We start from the raw sequence: 15021 nt of genomic DNA on the forward strand, positions 1-15021 counted from the left end.
ACTTGCAGTCACTTGAATTCTGCTGGGTTTGTTGGCTGGGTGGAAAACTGATCATGTATGTGTCTGAACGAGGTGGGCTGAATTGGAGAAGCTTCCTGGCTTCTCCTTAGAGCTGTCTAGAAAAAGTGAAAGCTTGTATCATAGGATTGTTCCTGTCTGCTGCTCTATCTCTTGGCAGAAGAATGGTTCCACATTGGTTTATATTTGTTCTCTCTGTCTTCAGGATATCATCCAGTGCTGTAAAGCCATCCCCGAGGAAGTGATTATGCTGGTTGTTTACAATATCCTGGATGTGGTGCAGAAGCTACATAAAGCGGAGATTGTCCATGGAAACTTGTGTCCAGAGGCTCTCTTCCTGGGAGACAGGTTGGTAGCCTCTTTTCAGAGACCTGGAAAAATGCATTCTATTCAAGCTCTGTCCTGAGCCTTGTGCAGGTTAATAGTGATATGGTTCACTATTTCAGGAGTAAGAGGGCAGCAGGCTAGGAAAGTTGATGTGGAAATCTATAAAAGGCATATATGAAGGAAAGGGGGGGGAGGTATTCCTGAAGAAAATACTCCATTATATAGTTACTATTTTAAAATTGGCAAGTTCACATACAAATGTATTGGAACGCTACAGCAAATCAAATATGTGGACGTAAAGTAACTTGCCATTTGAGATTAAATATCTGAAAAGAAATTTAGAAGGCTGAGGTTTAAAAAAACGTGAATATACTAGTCTGGAAGTAGATTAGTCAGTTCCCCTTTGCAACCAGCTTCTAAAGCCTGGCCTACACCTAAAATTAAATTAACCTAGCTACATCGCTCATTGATGTGCAAAATTTTGCACCTAGGGAACGTAGTTAGGTTGACCTAACCGCCATGTAGATGCAGCTAGGTCAGTGGAAGAATTCTTCCATTGACCTGGCTACCCACCTCTGGGACAGGTGGATTTACCTACGTCAGTGGAAAAACCCCTTCCATTGACGTAGGAAGTATCTACACTACAATGCTACAGTGGCAGAGGTGTAAACTGTGCCACTGTAGTATGTAGACATGGCCTAACTTGATTCAGAGGACATCATCAGTTTTCCTCCTCAGGCTCTTGATGAAGGAAGCCTCTCTTTCCAAATGTTGAGCTCCTTCATGTTGTTGCTGAGGTTGCTTTCTTGCACATTGCTCAGCTCATCCCCCTCATTGGCCTGGCTGTCTAGATCCAACATGAAACTCAAAAGCAGGGAGCTAAGGAGCAATATCTGTACTTTTATAATGACTCATACAAGCTACTTCAGTCCTTGTCCCTTTCTTTCCTCCCCAGCTTCTTTAGGATTGTGTCCTTGCCTAAACACAAGTTCACCTGTGAACTGAATAGCCTTGTGTTTTGTGGTGGAACTTTTTTGCAGATAATGATCTCTGCATTAGCATAAATCCTGAATAGTAACTCTGGAGCTACACTAATATAACAAAGTAACTCCATTGACTTCAGTGGAGTTATTCTGGATGTAAACTGGTATAATGGAGATCAGAATCTGGCTCAATTACTAATAATGGGACCCAATAAAAATATGTCTGTATTTACCCCATACATGCAACTCTTTTTTTTTTTTTTTTTTTTTTAACCCTCCTTAGTGGCAAAACAGATTAGGTCAAAAACAAAACCCCCCACTATTGGTAAGTCTCATGGACTTTAATGTCAGAAGGGACTATATGATCACCTAATCTGAGTTCCTGCACACGGAACATCACCCACCCACTCTTGTAATAGACCCCTAACCTCTGGCTGAGTTATTGAAATCCTCAAATCATGATTTAAAGACTTCAAGTTAGAGAGAGTCCACTATTTACACTAGTTTAAACATGCAAGTGCCCCATGCTGCAGAGGAAGGCAAACAAAAGGCAGGGTCTCTGCCTATCTGATCTGGAGGGAAATTCCTTCCCAACACCAAGTATGGCAATCAGTTGGACCCTGAGCATGTGTACCATCTTGCCCTGGTCAGAAGCCTGACCAGTGTAAGTTTATTATCCAGTCCATCCCTCTCTCAATGTGGAGAGGACAATGCACCACCCCCTGTTCCTGAGCAGATTTCCCTTTGCACCACGCTATTTTAGTTAAATAATAAAACAGATGTTAACTACAGAAAAGAGAGATTTTAAGTGATTATAAGTAATAAGTGTATAGATCAAAGTAGATTACCTAAGAAATAAAACAAAATCGCAATCTGAGTTCTATAAACTAGACAGGAATTGAATCAAGCAGAGTCTGACCCTGATGGTACAAACAGTTCACCAATCTTCCGTACGCAGGCTGGGATTCCTCCTTTCCAGCCTGGGACCACCTCCCCAGTCAAAGTCTTTATCCTCTAGCCATGTTTCCAGGTGTTCAGTTGTGGGGAAAGTGAAGCCAAGTGATGTCACTTCCCCCTTTATAGCTTCTGCCATGTGGCAGGAATTTCATTGTCCCAAACAAAGCCCCCAGCACAGTTAGTAGAAAAGTACAGACACAAGATGGGGTTCAGAGTCACATGAGCTGGTCACATGCGCTTGCATGCTTTGAGTCATAGCAGGGGCCATTACTAAGACTATGAGTCTGTCATGGAAGTCACGGATTCCGTGACTTTCCAGGACCTCTGTGACTTCTGCAACAGCCAGTGCAGCTGGCCCGGGGGCCACCTGAGCAGCTCGGGCAGCCCCCTGGCTAGCCGCACCGACTGCTGCTGAGGCAGTATTGGGCCACTTTGCACCTCCCCTCCAGCAGCAGCAGGAGTTTGGGTGTGGGAGGGGTCTCAGGGCTGAGGCAGAGGGTTGGGGTGCAGGAGGGGTGAGGACTCTGGGCAGCACTTTTCTCGGGGGGGCTTCCTGGAAGCAGCAACATGTCCCTCCCTTGGCTCCTAGGTAGAGGCGTGGCCAGACAGTTGTGCACACTGCATCCGCCTGCAGTCACGGCCCCCACAGCTCCCACTGGCTGTGGTTCCTGGCCAATGGGAGCTGTGGAGCGGGCGCTCAAGGATGGGGGCAGCGCGTGGAGCCCCCCAGCCACACCTCAGAGTCCGTCTAGGTAGGGGCTGCTGGGACATGCCAGCCGCTTCCGGGAGCCATGCAGAGCTGGGTAGGGAGCCTGCCAGCCCCTCTCCCCTCCCAGCAGCAGCTCGGGTCCTGGGCCGCCCTCCGCAGCATCCCCAGGCCACCCCCTGCCCCAGAGCACCCAGGGTGCCCCTGGGCCATCCTCTGCCCCAAAGCACTCAAGTTTTAGTCAAGGGTATATTGTACAAGTCATGGACAGGTCACGGGTCATGAATTTTTGTTTACTGCCTGTGATCTGTCCATGACTTTTGCTAAAAAATATCCATGACTGAACCGTAGCCTTAGCCATTATCAATATTCTGGCTAGAACGTCCACAGGAAAGTCCATCAGGTGGGGATAAGCTTCTTCCATGGCCCATTGTGTTCCCATCAACTTGATAAGTCCATTTACAATATGCTGGCTAGACTGGATGTAAACTACCTTGTGGGAGTTACCACAGGAGCAAACACGTTTGAAATACAGGTACCTAATCAATATTCATAACTTCAGATACAAAAATGATACATGCATACAAATAGGATAATCCTATTCAGCAAACCATAACTTTTCCATTGACACCTCCATGACATATTTTATACAAGATTTGTTGCAATTTATATAACAGTGATGAATCTGGGGGTGCCAGGGTGTTACTATGGGGTACAGTGTCACACCCTCCCCATCTAGTGTCTCATCACCAGCCATTGGAAATATTTGCCGCTAGCAGTCACAGATCATCTACATGCCATTGTAGGCAGTCTCATCATACCATCCCCTCCATAAACTTATCAAGTTGAGTCTTGAAGCCAGTTAAGTTTTTTGCCCCTACTGCTCCCTTTGGAAGGATTTTCCAGAACTTCACTCCTCTGACAGTTAGAAACCTTTACCTAATTTCAAGCCTAAACTTATTGATGGCCAACTTATATCCATTTGTTCTTGTGTCCACATTGGCGCTTAACGTAAATAATCTCTCTCTCGTATTTATCCCTCTGATATATTTATACAGAGCAATCATAGATGACCTCTTGAGGTCCCTTCTAGAGCAATCTAGATGACCTCTTGAGGTCCCTTCCAACCCTGATATTCTATGATTCTATGATATCTTCACTCAGTCTTCTTTTGGTTAAGCTAAACCAGCCAAGCTCTTTGAGTCTCCTCTGATAAGGTAGGGTTTCCATTCCCCTGCTCACCCTTCTCTGCACCTGTTCCAGTTTGAATTCATCTGTCTTAAACATGGGAGACCAGAACTGCACGCAGTATTCCAGATGAGGTCCCACCAGTGCCTTGTCTAATGGTACTAACACTTCCTTGTCTCTACTGGAAATACCTCACCTGATGCATCCTAGGACTGCATTAGCCTTTTTCACAGCCACATCACACTGGTGGTTCAGTCATCCTGTGATCAATCAATATACCCAGGTCTTTCTCCTCCTCTGTCACTTCCAACTGATAAGTCACTAGGATAAGTGGGTGAGCTCATAATTACTTGTCATGTTTATTAATAGTAACATTGCTGTAGGCCAATGTGGCAAAACCACAGTATATTACAATAAACTTAAAATAAATCCAGAATTTTAAAATACACAAATACAAATTAAAAAAGCCAAACCAATTAAACCATATAATCACTGTCTCTTGCCTTTTCCTTATTTTAGTGGCTAGCCATGCAAATAGGGCAATCGCTCAGGTCACAAATATGCTATCAGTTCCTAATAAATATTTTATTTTCTAAGAGGTCGTAGGAAAAAGAGATCCAGGACAAAAACACGGAAAGTCATTTTGACCTTTTAAGTGGCAATTGCAATTACAATATAACAATGGGGTAGGTCTTCCACCTTCCCCAAGCCACAGGGAAAGAGGGGGTTACAATTCTCAATGCCAGTAATATCAGCCCTCTAAGTAAGCTGTCTGTGTAGATTGAAATCAGAGAGCTGTAAAAGCCTTCCTTAACTTGTTATTGGACAAACTTTCTAAATATCTGGTGTACCCATGAGTCTTTTTAACAAGGGGAAACCAAATTGACATACCTATAGTTGGAACAACTGCTGTGTCTAGCTACTTATTAATGTCCTCTAATCTCAATTTGATTAGGGATTTAAATCTAATCATTTCCAATTCTGAGCAGCCTAGAGAGAATACATGGAATTTTAACCAATGAAACTTACATGAAAAAGCCCTTCTGAGCTGTTCCTCCAAGCATAGCCTTGGCAAACATTGGCATACTATAAATACAAAGTCAAAAATTGATACTACGGTATTGCACTTCGGACAGAATAGAATTCATGCAGGTCTCAGCTCTAAGAGCAGCAGCTGGAATGTTATTTGAGAGAACCAAGAAATCTTCCAAAGAAATTTTGTTTTGAATCACTTCCATTCCTGTGGGATCATTCCATTTCCATATTTCCACGCCATATAGAATTTGAGCGCATACCTTAGCCTCAAACATTCTAAGGGCTGGTGCAATTAAGTTACATTTCACCTGGTTCATGAAAGCAACACAGCTTGCATTGATTTGAAGCCTTCTCTTTTGCTACCTGAATATGTTTATCTCACAACTTGTTTTAAGAGGACCAGATACGCAGGTAGAGGAAAGAACTAACTTGTTCAATATATTGCCCATAAATCCTGAATTTGTGCAACCTCAGTCTTTGACTAAAAATAGTTAGTTATTTAGTTTTGGAGTAATTTATCGAAAGGCCCTCCTGTTGTCACTATAAACCAAACATATTTAATAAGCACTTCAATCCCACTGATGTTTGTGATATTAGAACCATATTGTCTGCATATAAGACACAGAGTAATCCATGACATTAGAGGGAAAATACTGATCCCCCTTTTAATGCTAAAACAACATCATTAATATTAAAGTTAAAAAGAAAAGGCACTCATAATTATGAAGTAGGCCCACAATGTACAAGTATTGAAAGAGAATGACTGGGGATCTTGACCTGGATTCTGTTCCTGGCACTGCTACATATTGTTACCTTGGGTAAGTCACTTAATCTGTCACCTCTCTGTGTCTGTGTCTCTAACTGTAAATCAGAGGATATATCTAATGGATATACCCCATTCGTGTTTGAATTGTTTTGAGATCCTTGGCGAGATGAGATAAAGAAGTTCAAAGCATTATATTAAATTTTCCTCCTCACAGCACTTCTTATTTCAGACCCCCTAGCTGTGATACATATATCAAGATAGGATTATCTCTGTAAAGCAACTTTCCCCGTAGCAAAGCTTGGAGATGCCAATATTATCACTTAACCCATATGATATGAGGGTTAAGCCTTTTTTAGCAGCCATTCCTAAACTAACCATTAGAGGGAGCCATTGGCATGGCTAAGATTCTTACCTGCAGCACAAGATAATAAAAGGAAATTTTACTGCTCCTTTGTCTTTTATGTTTCCTTGGAATTCTTTCCTTAGGATCTGTGATCCATTTGCTAATAATGAGATTACCAGTGCTTTGAAGATAGTGGACTTCTCTTACAGCCTGGATGTGAGGTTGCAGCCTAAAGTGAGTTTACTCAACAGCTTCCCAATAGCTCAGACCCAGTATGGACAACAGATCCTAGCCAAGTGCTCTCTTCCTTATCAGGTAAGTACATATTAACCCAGGGTAATTGCTATGAGTGCCCCTTGACAAGTGTCTTCCTTATCTGAAGAAACGAGATGGAGACTGAGAGAGCTAGTATTCTAAGCTGAATATCGTTGGACATGTGGCCTGCTTTTATAGATCTTATCTAATTAAGCAACATCTTTCACAACAGCCATAACTCTTCAACAAAAACCCTTCAGCTGGACCCTGTGTATTCTACATTAGCTGAAGAAACTGGCATTGTTAATCTGGGGCAGTTGTGTACCTACATTCATCTGACAGCTAGAGTTCATTATAAATGGCTAGACTGTGTCTCAATCTGAAATGCTAAACAAGGATTTTTCTTCCTATAGTAGTTCGCTTTGCTTTTGCTTAGCTTAATTTAGCTTGCTGGAAAATCCTCACAATCACCACAATACAGGGTTATTGGATACAGAAGGTGTTGTAGGACATCTCTAGTGGCACTATTACTATTAAAAATGCTTTTGTGCTGTATTGAATGGATGTGGAGGAATGGCGAAATGGCTGCAGAGATTAGCAGAAGCAGTTTTCTAATATTGATTGTTGTGGTTTCAGGTAGACTTGGTTGGTATTGCAGAAATAGTGCATTTGATGCTGTTTGGGGAGCACCTCCAGGTTTATCAAGAAGATTCCCTCTGGAAAATCAGCCAGAATTTCTCCAAGTAAGTGTTTCATCAGGAATCTCTGGGTAGGTAAAGGCAGCTTTAGCTTTCTCCCTCACCTCTGTGTTGTAGCTTTTGTCAAAGCTGGAGCATAAATTCAATGCTACTAGTTGGTAACAGTAGTGCTACATTATATTGAGGATTCGGTTTTGAATCTTTTGTTTGTTGTAATAGAATTAGATGGACTCATTGATGCTTTCTTGGACTCCCTTACACCTATTTACACCCACTTACAGTTTAGACTCCCTCACACATTAGTAACTTATTCACCAAGGAGCTGAAAGAGTGTGTAAATTAGAGCATGGTCTAATTTGTTACATTATTTTATAACCCTTTTCTGTGCTTTTAATATGAGGTACACCATCTTAGACTCCCTCTGAGTCAGCAGGCAAATTTGGAGCTGGGGGGGGAGAGATTACACATTAATAAGTGGGCATGATTCTGTGTTGTAATCATTTTGTTGTTCAGCTTTTCACACTGTGCTGTGTGATATGCTGTAGTGTGGGCAGGATGAAAGAGACTGATTCAGGGGTCCTGTTGGGGCAGGAAATAATATGATGCAATTTAAAGAGTGCATCATGCATACACACAAGGGCAGAATTAAGATTGCATGGGCAGCTGCCGTTTGCACACTTACCTGTTAACTTCCAGGCAGCAATAACCTGCTTTTCCTCCTCACCTCCTGTAGTCAAGTGTCTTGGGAAAGGGGCAGCTTATGCTAAGGCCTTTATTCTTCAGGAGAGTTTCCAACTTGCTGAGCCAGCCATTCAGTCTTATGGACATTGGAGCTGGTCCCAGGCTGTCACTTCCAGTCTTCTGCATCAGCTATGGTTTCCTGCCTAGGTACTGTCTTTGAGTAGAGATTTCTCAACGTTTTGAACCAAGTCTATAATGTTTTTCTTTAGTCTTCCACCTTAGCCCGCCCCAATATGTTCTTCAGTGACTTGTCCTGCTCCTCCTACTTTGGGCCTGGTTACTGTTAGACACACACAGTTTGTTTCCCGGACTGCAGACTTCTAGTTTGTCACTCTTTGGCCTCCGACCTTTAGTGGAATCTTAATCCATCTGACCCTTCAAAGAATTAGAGAAATTAGTCACCATTGAGGAGATATAGATCCTCATGCACAGTGCTCAGCTCACAGTGAGTCTTCTTTATTTGGACCTCCTCGTGTGGGGTTTGAATTTAAACTTGACCCAAAGTTGCTGGGTTTTTTTCTCTGTTTCTGTAGAGCCGCCAGTAACAGTTCAGTTACCTTTTTCTCATCTCCCTGCTGCTTTAGAAATTGTTAATGAGAATTGGGCACAGGTGGGCAGAAGACTTAATGCCCCTACTGCCACTGCTTGTAACTAAGCAGCAGCAGAACAATATTTTCTTCAACTAAAGTGGATACTTAAATTATTGCCTGATGTCTAAGTCTAACTTTTCCCTTAGATTCTACTATCTCCTCTGCAGATCTTGCTGATAAGCAGCTATCCACTCGCCTTTCTTGACTTTTTCCACTAAAATGGATCCAGAAAGGATTTTTTCTGCTATACCTTGATTGTGTCCTTTTCTGGGCATCTTCAAAGGGCACTCCAAAGATGACTAGAGGTAGCCATTCATACCAGTATGCCACAATTTTTGGTGAACTAAGAGTTTCCCCCTCCTAATAGCTCATTTTCCTGGGCATTATTTTAATGACTAGTTTGGAGAAGTCACTTCTGTGGACAGACAGCTATTCCTTCATTTGCCCACTTTCTCTGTTCTGAAAGTACATCTCTGCTCATTGCATCAGTTATCTCTTGGGCTTCTGCATATGTTTACACAACTATTGTTTAGATGCAGTATTGCCATGCTAATTCATATCTAGTCTACAGGTACTGCAGTACCTGTTCACAGATTGGGAGTTGCCTCTAGCCAACTAGATTCTGTTTGTGATGCCTTAGTGTTCATTGAAAAATCTGTCCTTTTTCTTTGAGTTGTACAGCAGAAAAATTATTTTTCTTTACTTTGTATATAGTGATTTGTCAATATATTGATACATTTCACACACCTTTGGTTTCATATATATTTAGTGTTTTCACATTGTACCTCCTAAGCTATTTAATCTTCTGAGTGGCAATTTATTGCACCAGTTTTCATAGGAGACTATTACTTGGAATTCTTGTTCTCTGAAGAGAGAGGCATACTGTGGACCTATGGGTGTCACTTACCCACCCACTGCTCCTTCAGTTGGAGATGAATTTACTACTTTGGGTGTTTTAGTTTCAGAAGGAACCCAAAGAGAGTTACTGACTGAATCATTGATGCAAGTTGACTTTTGCTCTCTGCTGTCAGACATTCTGGCAGTTCAGGTCTTTGAGCTAATTAAATCTGACCTGCCATGAGAGACTTGTGGACAAGTGATCTGTTGCATTTATGTATCTTCCAAGAACAAGAATTACAGTAATATTTTTATAAACCATACTAGTATAATTATATTTTTTAACATGAAGTATTACATCAGTAGCAGCAGCATACCTTCAGGAGTGCGGCTCATAGTGTGGGAGTGAGGAATCTGCAGTGAGTCTGGATATTAGGATCTGCCAAAGAAGACAGACTCAGCTTTTAGTGTGTTCTGCTCTGGCATACAGACAGCATACGTCTTTCTCTGGTTATTTGGGCCATTCAACACATTCTATGGTTGCAGACTGCTGTTGACAACACCAGTTTCCCACTGCAGGGACCCTTTGCCCTCAGAAGGTATTGCACAGATGGAGAAACTTCCATTTAGTAAGTTTCAGCAGAGGGATATTGGTTAGTCTTCAGTATGGCCCCATGTGCCCATCCAAGCGTGGGTCAGGAGCATTGTGGTAGTGATACTTGTAATTCCTGTGAGGAGAGAGCTTATGCTAGTGCTTTTAGCAGTTACATGTGGGTTTTTGAGGAAGAAGGCATTATTCATTCTGTCCTGTCTACCAAAAGTGCCATTAGTGGTTTTAGAACCTACTTGAGAGGAATAATTAGAGCATTGCTTTTCTGGAAAAGTACTCTGGGATGTAGGGGAGTAGGAAGTAAAAGGGGAAAATGACTTTCTTACATGAAAGCTTGTGGTGAATGCTGGAACCATGGCTCTGCAAGATCTCAGTTTAGTTCCCTTTTAAAAATTCACTGCAAGAGCTATTTTGATTAAGAAAATTTTGGGCTGAATAAATGGGTGCGTGAGTGGTGGTAAAAATGTTGAGTGGATGGAGCTACTTTCTCAAAGTACAGAGATGTTTGGAATTCCAGGACCACAGGCAGAATTTAGACTTGGAGAAAAAAAGGCGAGATTTAAACATAAAGTAGAAATCTCTGAAAACTTAGACAACTTGAATTCCTAACTTGCTGACTTGATTTGGTAACAAAGGTATAGGAAAAGCTGGAATCTATCCTTTTGCTAGAGAAGGAGTTATAGCCTTGAAACCATTTCTTCTCCTGTCATCTTTAAGAATCCCTTGAGTTGACTATTAACATACTTAAATCTCCTGTTCTTATGTTAAGCACAGTTGGTGCTGTTTTTATTAAAAGCATATTTCAATTGCATTTCTAGTTCTGGAGCTGATCTTTGGGGCCCATAAATCTCACAGAATTGTGTGTACCTTGTCCTCCCACCATGGCATTCTGGGAAACTGGAAATGTCCAGGCTGATATTGGTTGTCATGTAAACCTGTTAAATGGATCATTAGGGTTGAATGTTTGCCACTGGTTTTTTTTTGTTTTTGTTTTTGTTTTTTTCCCTAAAGATCCCAAGTTATCCAATATCCTTAGCCCTACCTCCTGGGCTCAGTCTGCCTATAGATTTTTATTTTTGGGGGGGGGGGGGGGGGGGTTTGGGGGTGGATTTTTTGTTTTAGAAGACCCCATATCAATTCACAGTTGTGTAGTGTAGTGCTGTTCAGACTACTGCCGCTGATATGGCTGCTGTAAACTCTGTTCTAGCCAGCTGCTTGCAGCTGACCCATCTCCTTTGAACAGCCAATGTAATTTCTAGCTTGAAGGAAAAAATGCCTCATGTGAGGCAGCATTATCTAGTGCAGTTCTTAACTGGGGCTCTGTACGTTCCGGGGGGGTTCATTCCCACCCCCCACCTGGCCCTACAGGGCTAAAGTTGGGAGCCTGGACACCCCCCCCCCCCCCCCGCCCCCCCTTCCCCCCCCCCCCCTCCCCCCCCCCCCCCCCCCAAACCCACTGGACCTTTGAATTTTTATAGCACATTGTGGGGGCCTCATGTGGAGGGGAAAAAACATACATTTCCTCACAAGACTAAGGAGCAAAGGATTCCTTTATTTGAATTACAGCTCTGACACTGATCCTTCTTGGCCTTAGTAAAGTCACTCAGCCTTTTGTTTTTAATATTTATTTTACATATGGGGAAATTTACCCCACCGGGAACTTGTGACAGCTAGTGTTTCACAGACAATTGGCTGCATAGAATGCACACACATTGTTCTTGTAGATAGGCAGAATGGAGGCTTCTAGCAGCAGCCAAGCCACTAGCTTACTTTGACAGTTGTCCCTTGCAAAGCTCTCTTTTAAATGCTGGTAATCATACAGAGACCTAGCTGAGCTCTGCTGCTCCTATAACTGAGAGCTGGGGAATATTTTAAGGTTCTTCAATATCCACATCCAGCCTGTCTCCATGAAAGAGATCTGCCAAATTTGGTGATGCGTCAAGGAATTATCTTGCTAACCTTTCCCAAAATCCTCAGGCTAGCTTTATGTAAAATGGCAAATAGGTGTTCGATATGTTGGGGTAGGTGGTGGTGTAAGTGTTTCATTGGCATGCACAGAAATGCTAAGGTTGGCTCTGTCTAGTTCCTGCACGTAAGTCCATTTGTGAAGGGTAAAGGGCCTGCATATACAAGCTTGTCAGCACCCCTCACTTTTTCTTTACACGTGCTCATCGGAGAGTGGAGCTGAATATTATTTTAGACTGCCGAGCCTCCACAGGGCTTGCAGAGCTGAATTGAAGCAGGAATCGTGATGGAGCGGTCATGCAGGTGGATGCTGTTCTCATTGAAAACTGTTTTGTGTGTTTTTAGGACTGTTGACAGTGATTTGTGGAGTAAATTCTTTAGGAGGATTCTGAATGCAGATGGTAAGTCCACAGTGCCCATGCTGAGGGAACTAAGAGAGGAAATGAGTGGCATGTTTAACAGCTTTGTGCAAGAATGGTTTTGTGGCGCCTTAGCGAAATTGGGAGAAACTTTCAACGTGGAGAACTTCCTCTGATCCCATGTAGAAGGGCAACCAGCTGCCCCTTTTTATCCATCCCAAGGGGAATTTGCTGTTAATACTGAATATGCAATATATCTTCAGTGCTAAACATGGAAATTGGTTGCAACTGTTTCTTCAATACTTTATATAGAACTTGTTAAATGTTTATTATGAGTTGATGTCTCTTAAACCTGGTGCATTAACTAGATATGTACAGATGTTTTACCCATTTTCTTTACCAAACTGTTCTACGCCAACCAGCCTCATGTATGACTGCTAATGTATGTTTTAATACCTAAAGCACATTCATGAGTTCCTCCACCTTTGTCCTGTCTTTCTGTTCTGTCCTGTACACCTGCTGTTAATCACTGTTTAAGTAATAAACCTATGTTTTTTGTAAGCAACTCTGTCTCATGAAATTTTACTGCCAGATGGCCTTCAGAACGTATTTGACTTGGTTTCTGGAGTCATAGGGCTGAGTCTGAGTGACGTTTCTGACTAATTGGGGGATTGTTCATGGTTTTACTAGATGCAGATGGCTATCCTTTGGGTGGCTTTCACAACCACCCAGGGCTTTTTTAACTTGAACTGATATCCCAGTCGGAAACACTCATGGATCATTGGAGTGGAAGAAATGCCTCACATACAGTAAACATCCCACTTACCAGGTTAAAATACAGAATTCATAAATTATTATAAAGCAGCCTTACTTCCTTCTCATCATGTTTGTAGAATCCCCAGCAAAATGAGGGCTACCATAATCTAAAAGTTAATATAGTTCATGGTTAGGTTTCCTTTTCAGATATTTTGCTCTTCCCTGGACATTGCAGATATTGCTTTGGCATTTGGCTCCATTGGGTCTGTTCCCCCACCCCCTTGCAAGTATGAGGCTTGCTCAGCCTCCAAGGCACCACTGGCAAAACTGGTGCTCTCTTGCTTTGAGCCTGCCCTATTGTTGATCTGTGGTGTCTTGGTGAGGCACCTATCCCAACATGTTCTGTCTTTCACCACCAGTAGTTAAAAGTGCTATGATGACTGCCTCAAACTCCTGTGGATTAGAAGTGCTTAGGACCCATTTGATTGCCACTGAGGCCAAGGTCTCAGTAGTGTTTTGACCTTGAGTGGATCAGATAGCGGAAAATGGCTAATGTTCAAATCAAAGATTCAGGACTCTGAATTGGAGGTGGATCAGTCTGGCCACACTCAGCAAGAACAATTTTTTCCCCACCTAAATACTTCAATAGTATGTGTAAACTGGTGACTAATGCCATTGGCCTCCAACTAGAGTTGCAAAGTTGACTCATAACCCCAGGAAAATATCATGCAATGTAAATCTGACACAGCCATTCCCTGTCATTCCTCATTCTGTCCCACCCTTCTCTGTGAGGTGAAGACCTCAAAATCTAATAAAAAATAGTATTAAGCAGAGTTGGAATTATCTTAATGCTAACCTAGTTAAGTAAATTAGTCTAGTCTTAAAATCTCCCACGGAGTAGTAATGTAATGTGTTGGGTTCTCCAGCTATGAATTGTATGCTGCACATGAAAATGAAATAGTGTTCAAAGTGATTCTGGGTCTATTTCCATTTCTACCACTGACTGACTTGCTGTATGATCTTGACTAAGTCACTGACACTGTCACTCATTTCACCATACCTCTCTTCCTCTCTCCCTGCCACACTCAAGGCCCATATATGTGAGGTAAGGCTTAACTGATTTGAGGCTTTTGGATGAAAGGTCGCATAAGCAGAAAGCATCCATTGGATCTGGTAAATTTGTGGTAAAATTTCAGAATGTGAACACTTTTGTGTGGTCTTGCACAATAAAGTACAAGCTGATAGAAGCAATGCTAATGTTTGAGTTTCTTGGAAAATCGATAATGTTTTTGACTCTTTTTAAAGGCCCTCCAAAAATGTATTCCTTAAAATTGGCAAAATTCCCTTGAGTTGTCTGCAAAAAAGTAAGTTGTAGTCTGCCTGAGAGTCTAGCCATTGCAATTGTCTGCTTCTTAGCTTACTTTACAATAAATATAGTAACTCCCACTTAACGTCCTGTCGCTTAACGTTTTGATGTTACGTCCCTGCTCCATTACAGAACATGCTCATTTAAAGTTGTGCAATGTCTGCTATAACATTGTTTGGCTGCCTGCTTTGTCCACGGCTGGCAGCCCCCTATCAACTCTCCTCCCCCAGCGCCTCCTGCCCGCCGGCGGACCCTGCAAATCAGCGCCTTTCCCCTGCCTCCTGCCCTCGGCAATCAGCTGGTTTGCGGCGTTCAGGAGGCTGGGGGGAGGGGCGAGGACGTGGCGCGCAGCCTTCCCCCTCCCTCCCCTGCCTTCTGCCCACGGCAATCAGCTGGTTTGCAGCATTCAGGAGGCAAGGGAGAAGGCTGCGTGGGGGGGCTGCCAGCCTGTTTAATACCTGTATTAAATTGCTTGTTTAAAATGTATATAATGCCTTTTGTCTGGCAAAAAAAAAAAAAAA

At 42.6% G+C, this 15021-nt stretch overlaps 1 protein-coding gene across 1 annotated transcript; it reads left to right on the plus strand.

The window, feature by feature from the left end:
* Nucleotides 1-223: 223 nt before the first annotated feature.
* Nucleotides 224-12943, plus strand: LOC113409467 (mitotic checkpoint serine/threonine-protein kinase BUB1 beta-like; the record flags this gene model as incomplete). Its single annotated transcript, XM_026663405.1, has 4 exons — nt 224-366; nt 6467-6638; nt 7215-7321; nt 12365-12943. Coding segments are annotated over 4 exons (612 nt in total), but the record flags the coding sequence as incomplete, so codon positions are not given.
* Nucleotides 12944-15021: the final 2078 nt, after the last annotated feature.

This window comes from Terrapene carolina, unplaced genomic scaffold (genome assembly GCF_002925995.2).
Source record: "Terrapene carolina triunguis isolate 2854851 unplaced genomic scaffold, T_m_triunguis-2.0 Scaffold33489, whole genome shotgun sequence".
Classification (NCBI taxonomy): Eukaryota; Metazoa; Chordata; order Testudines; family Emydidae; genus Terrapene; species Terrapene triunguis.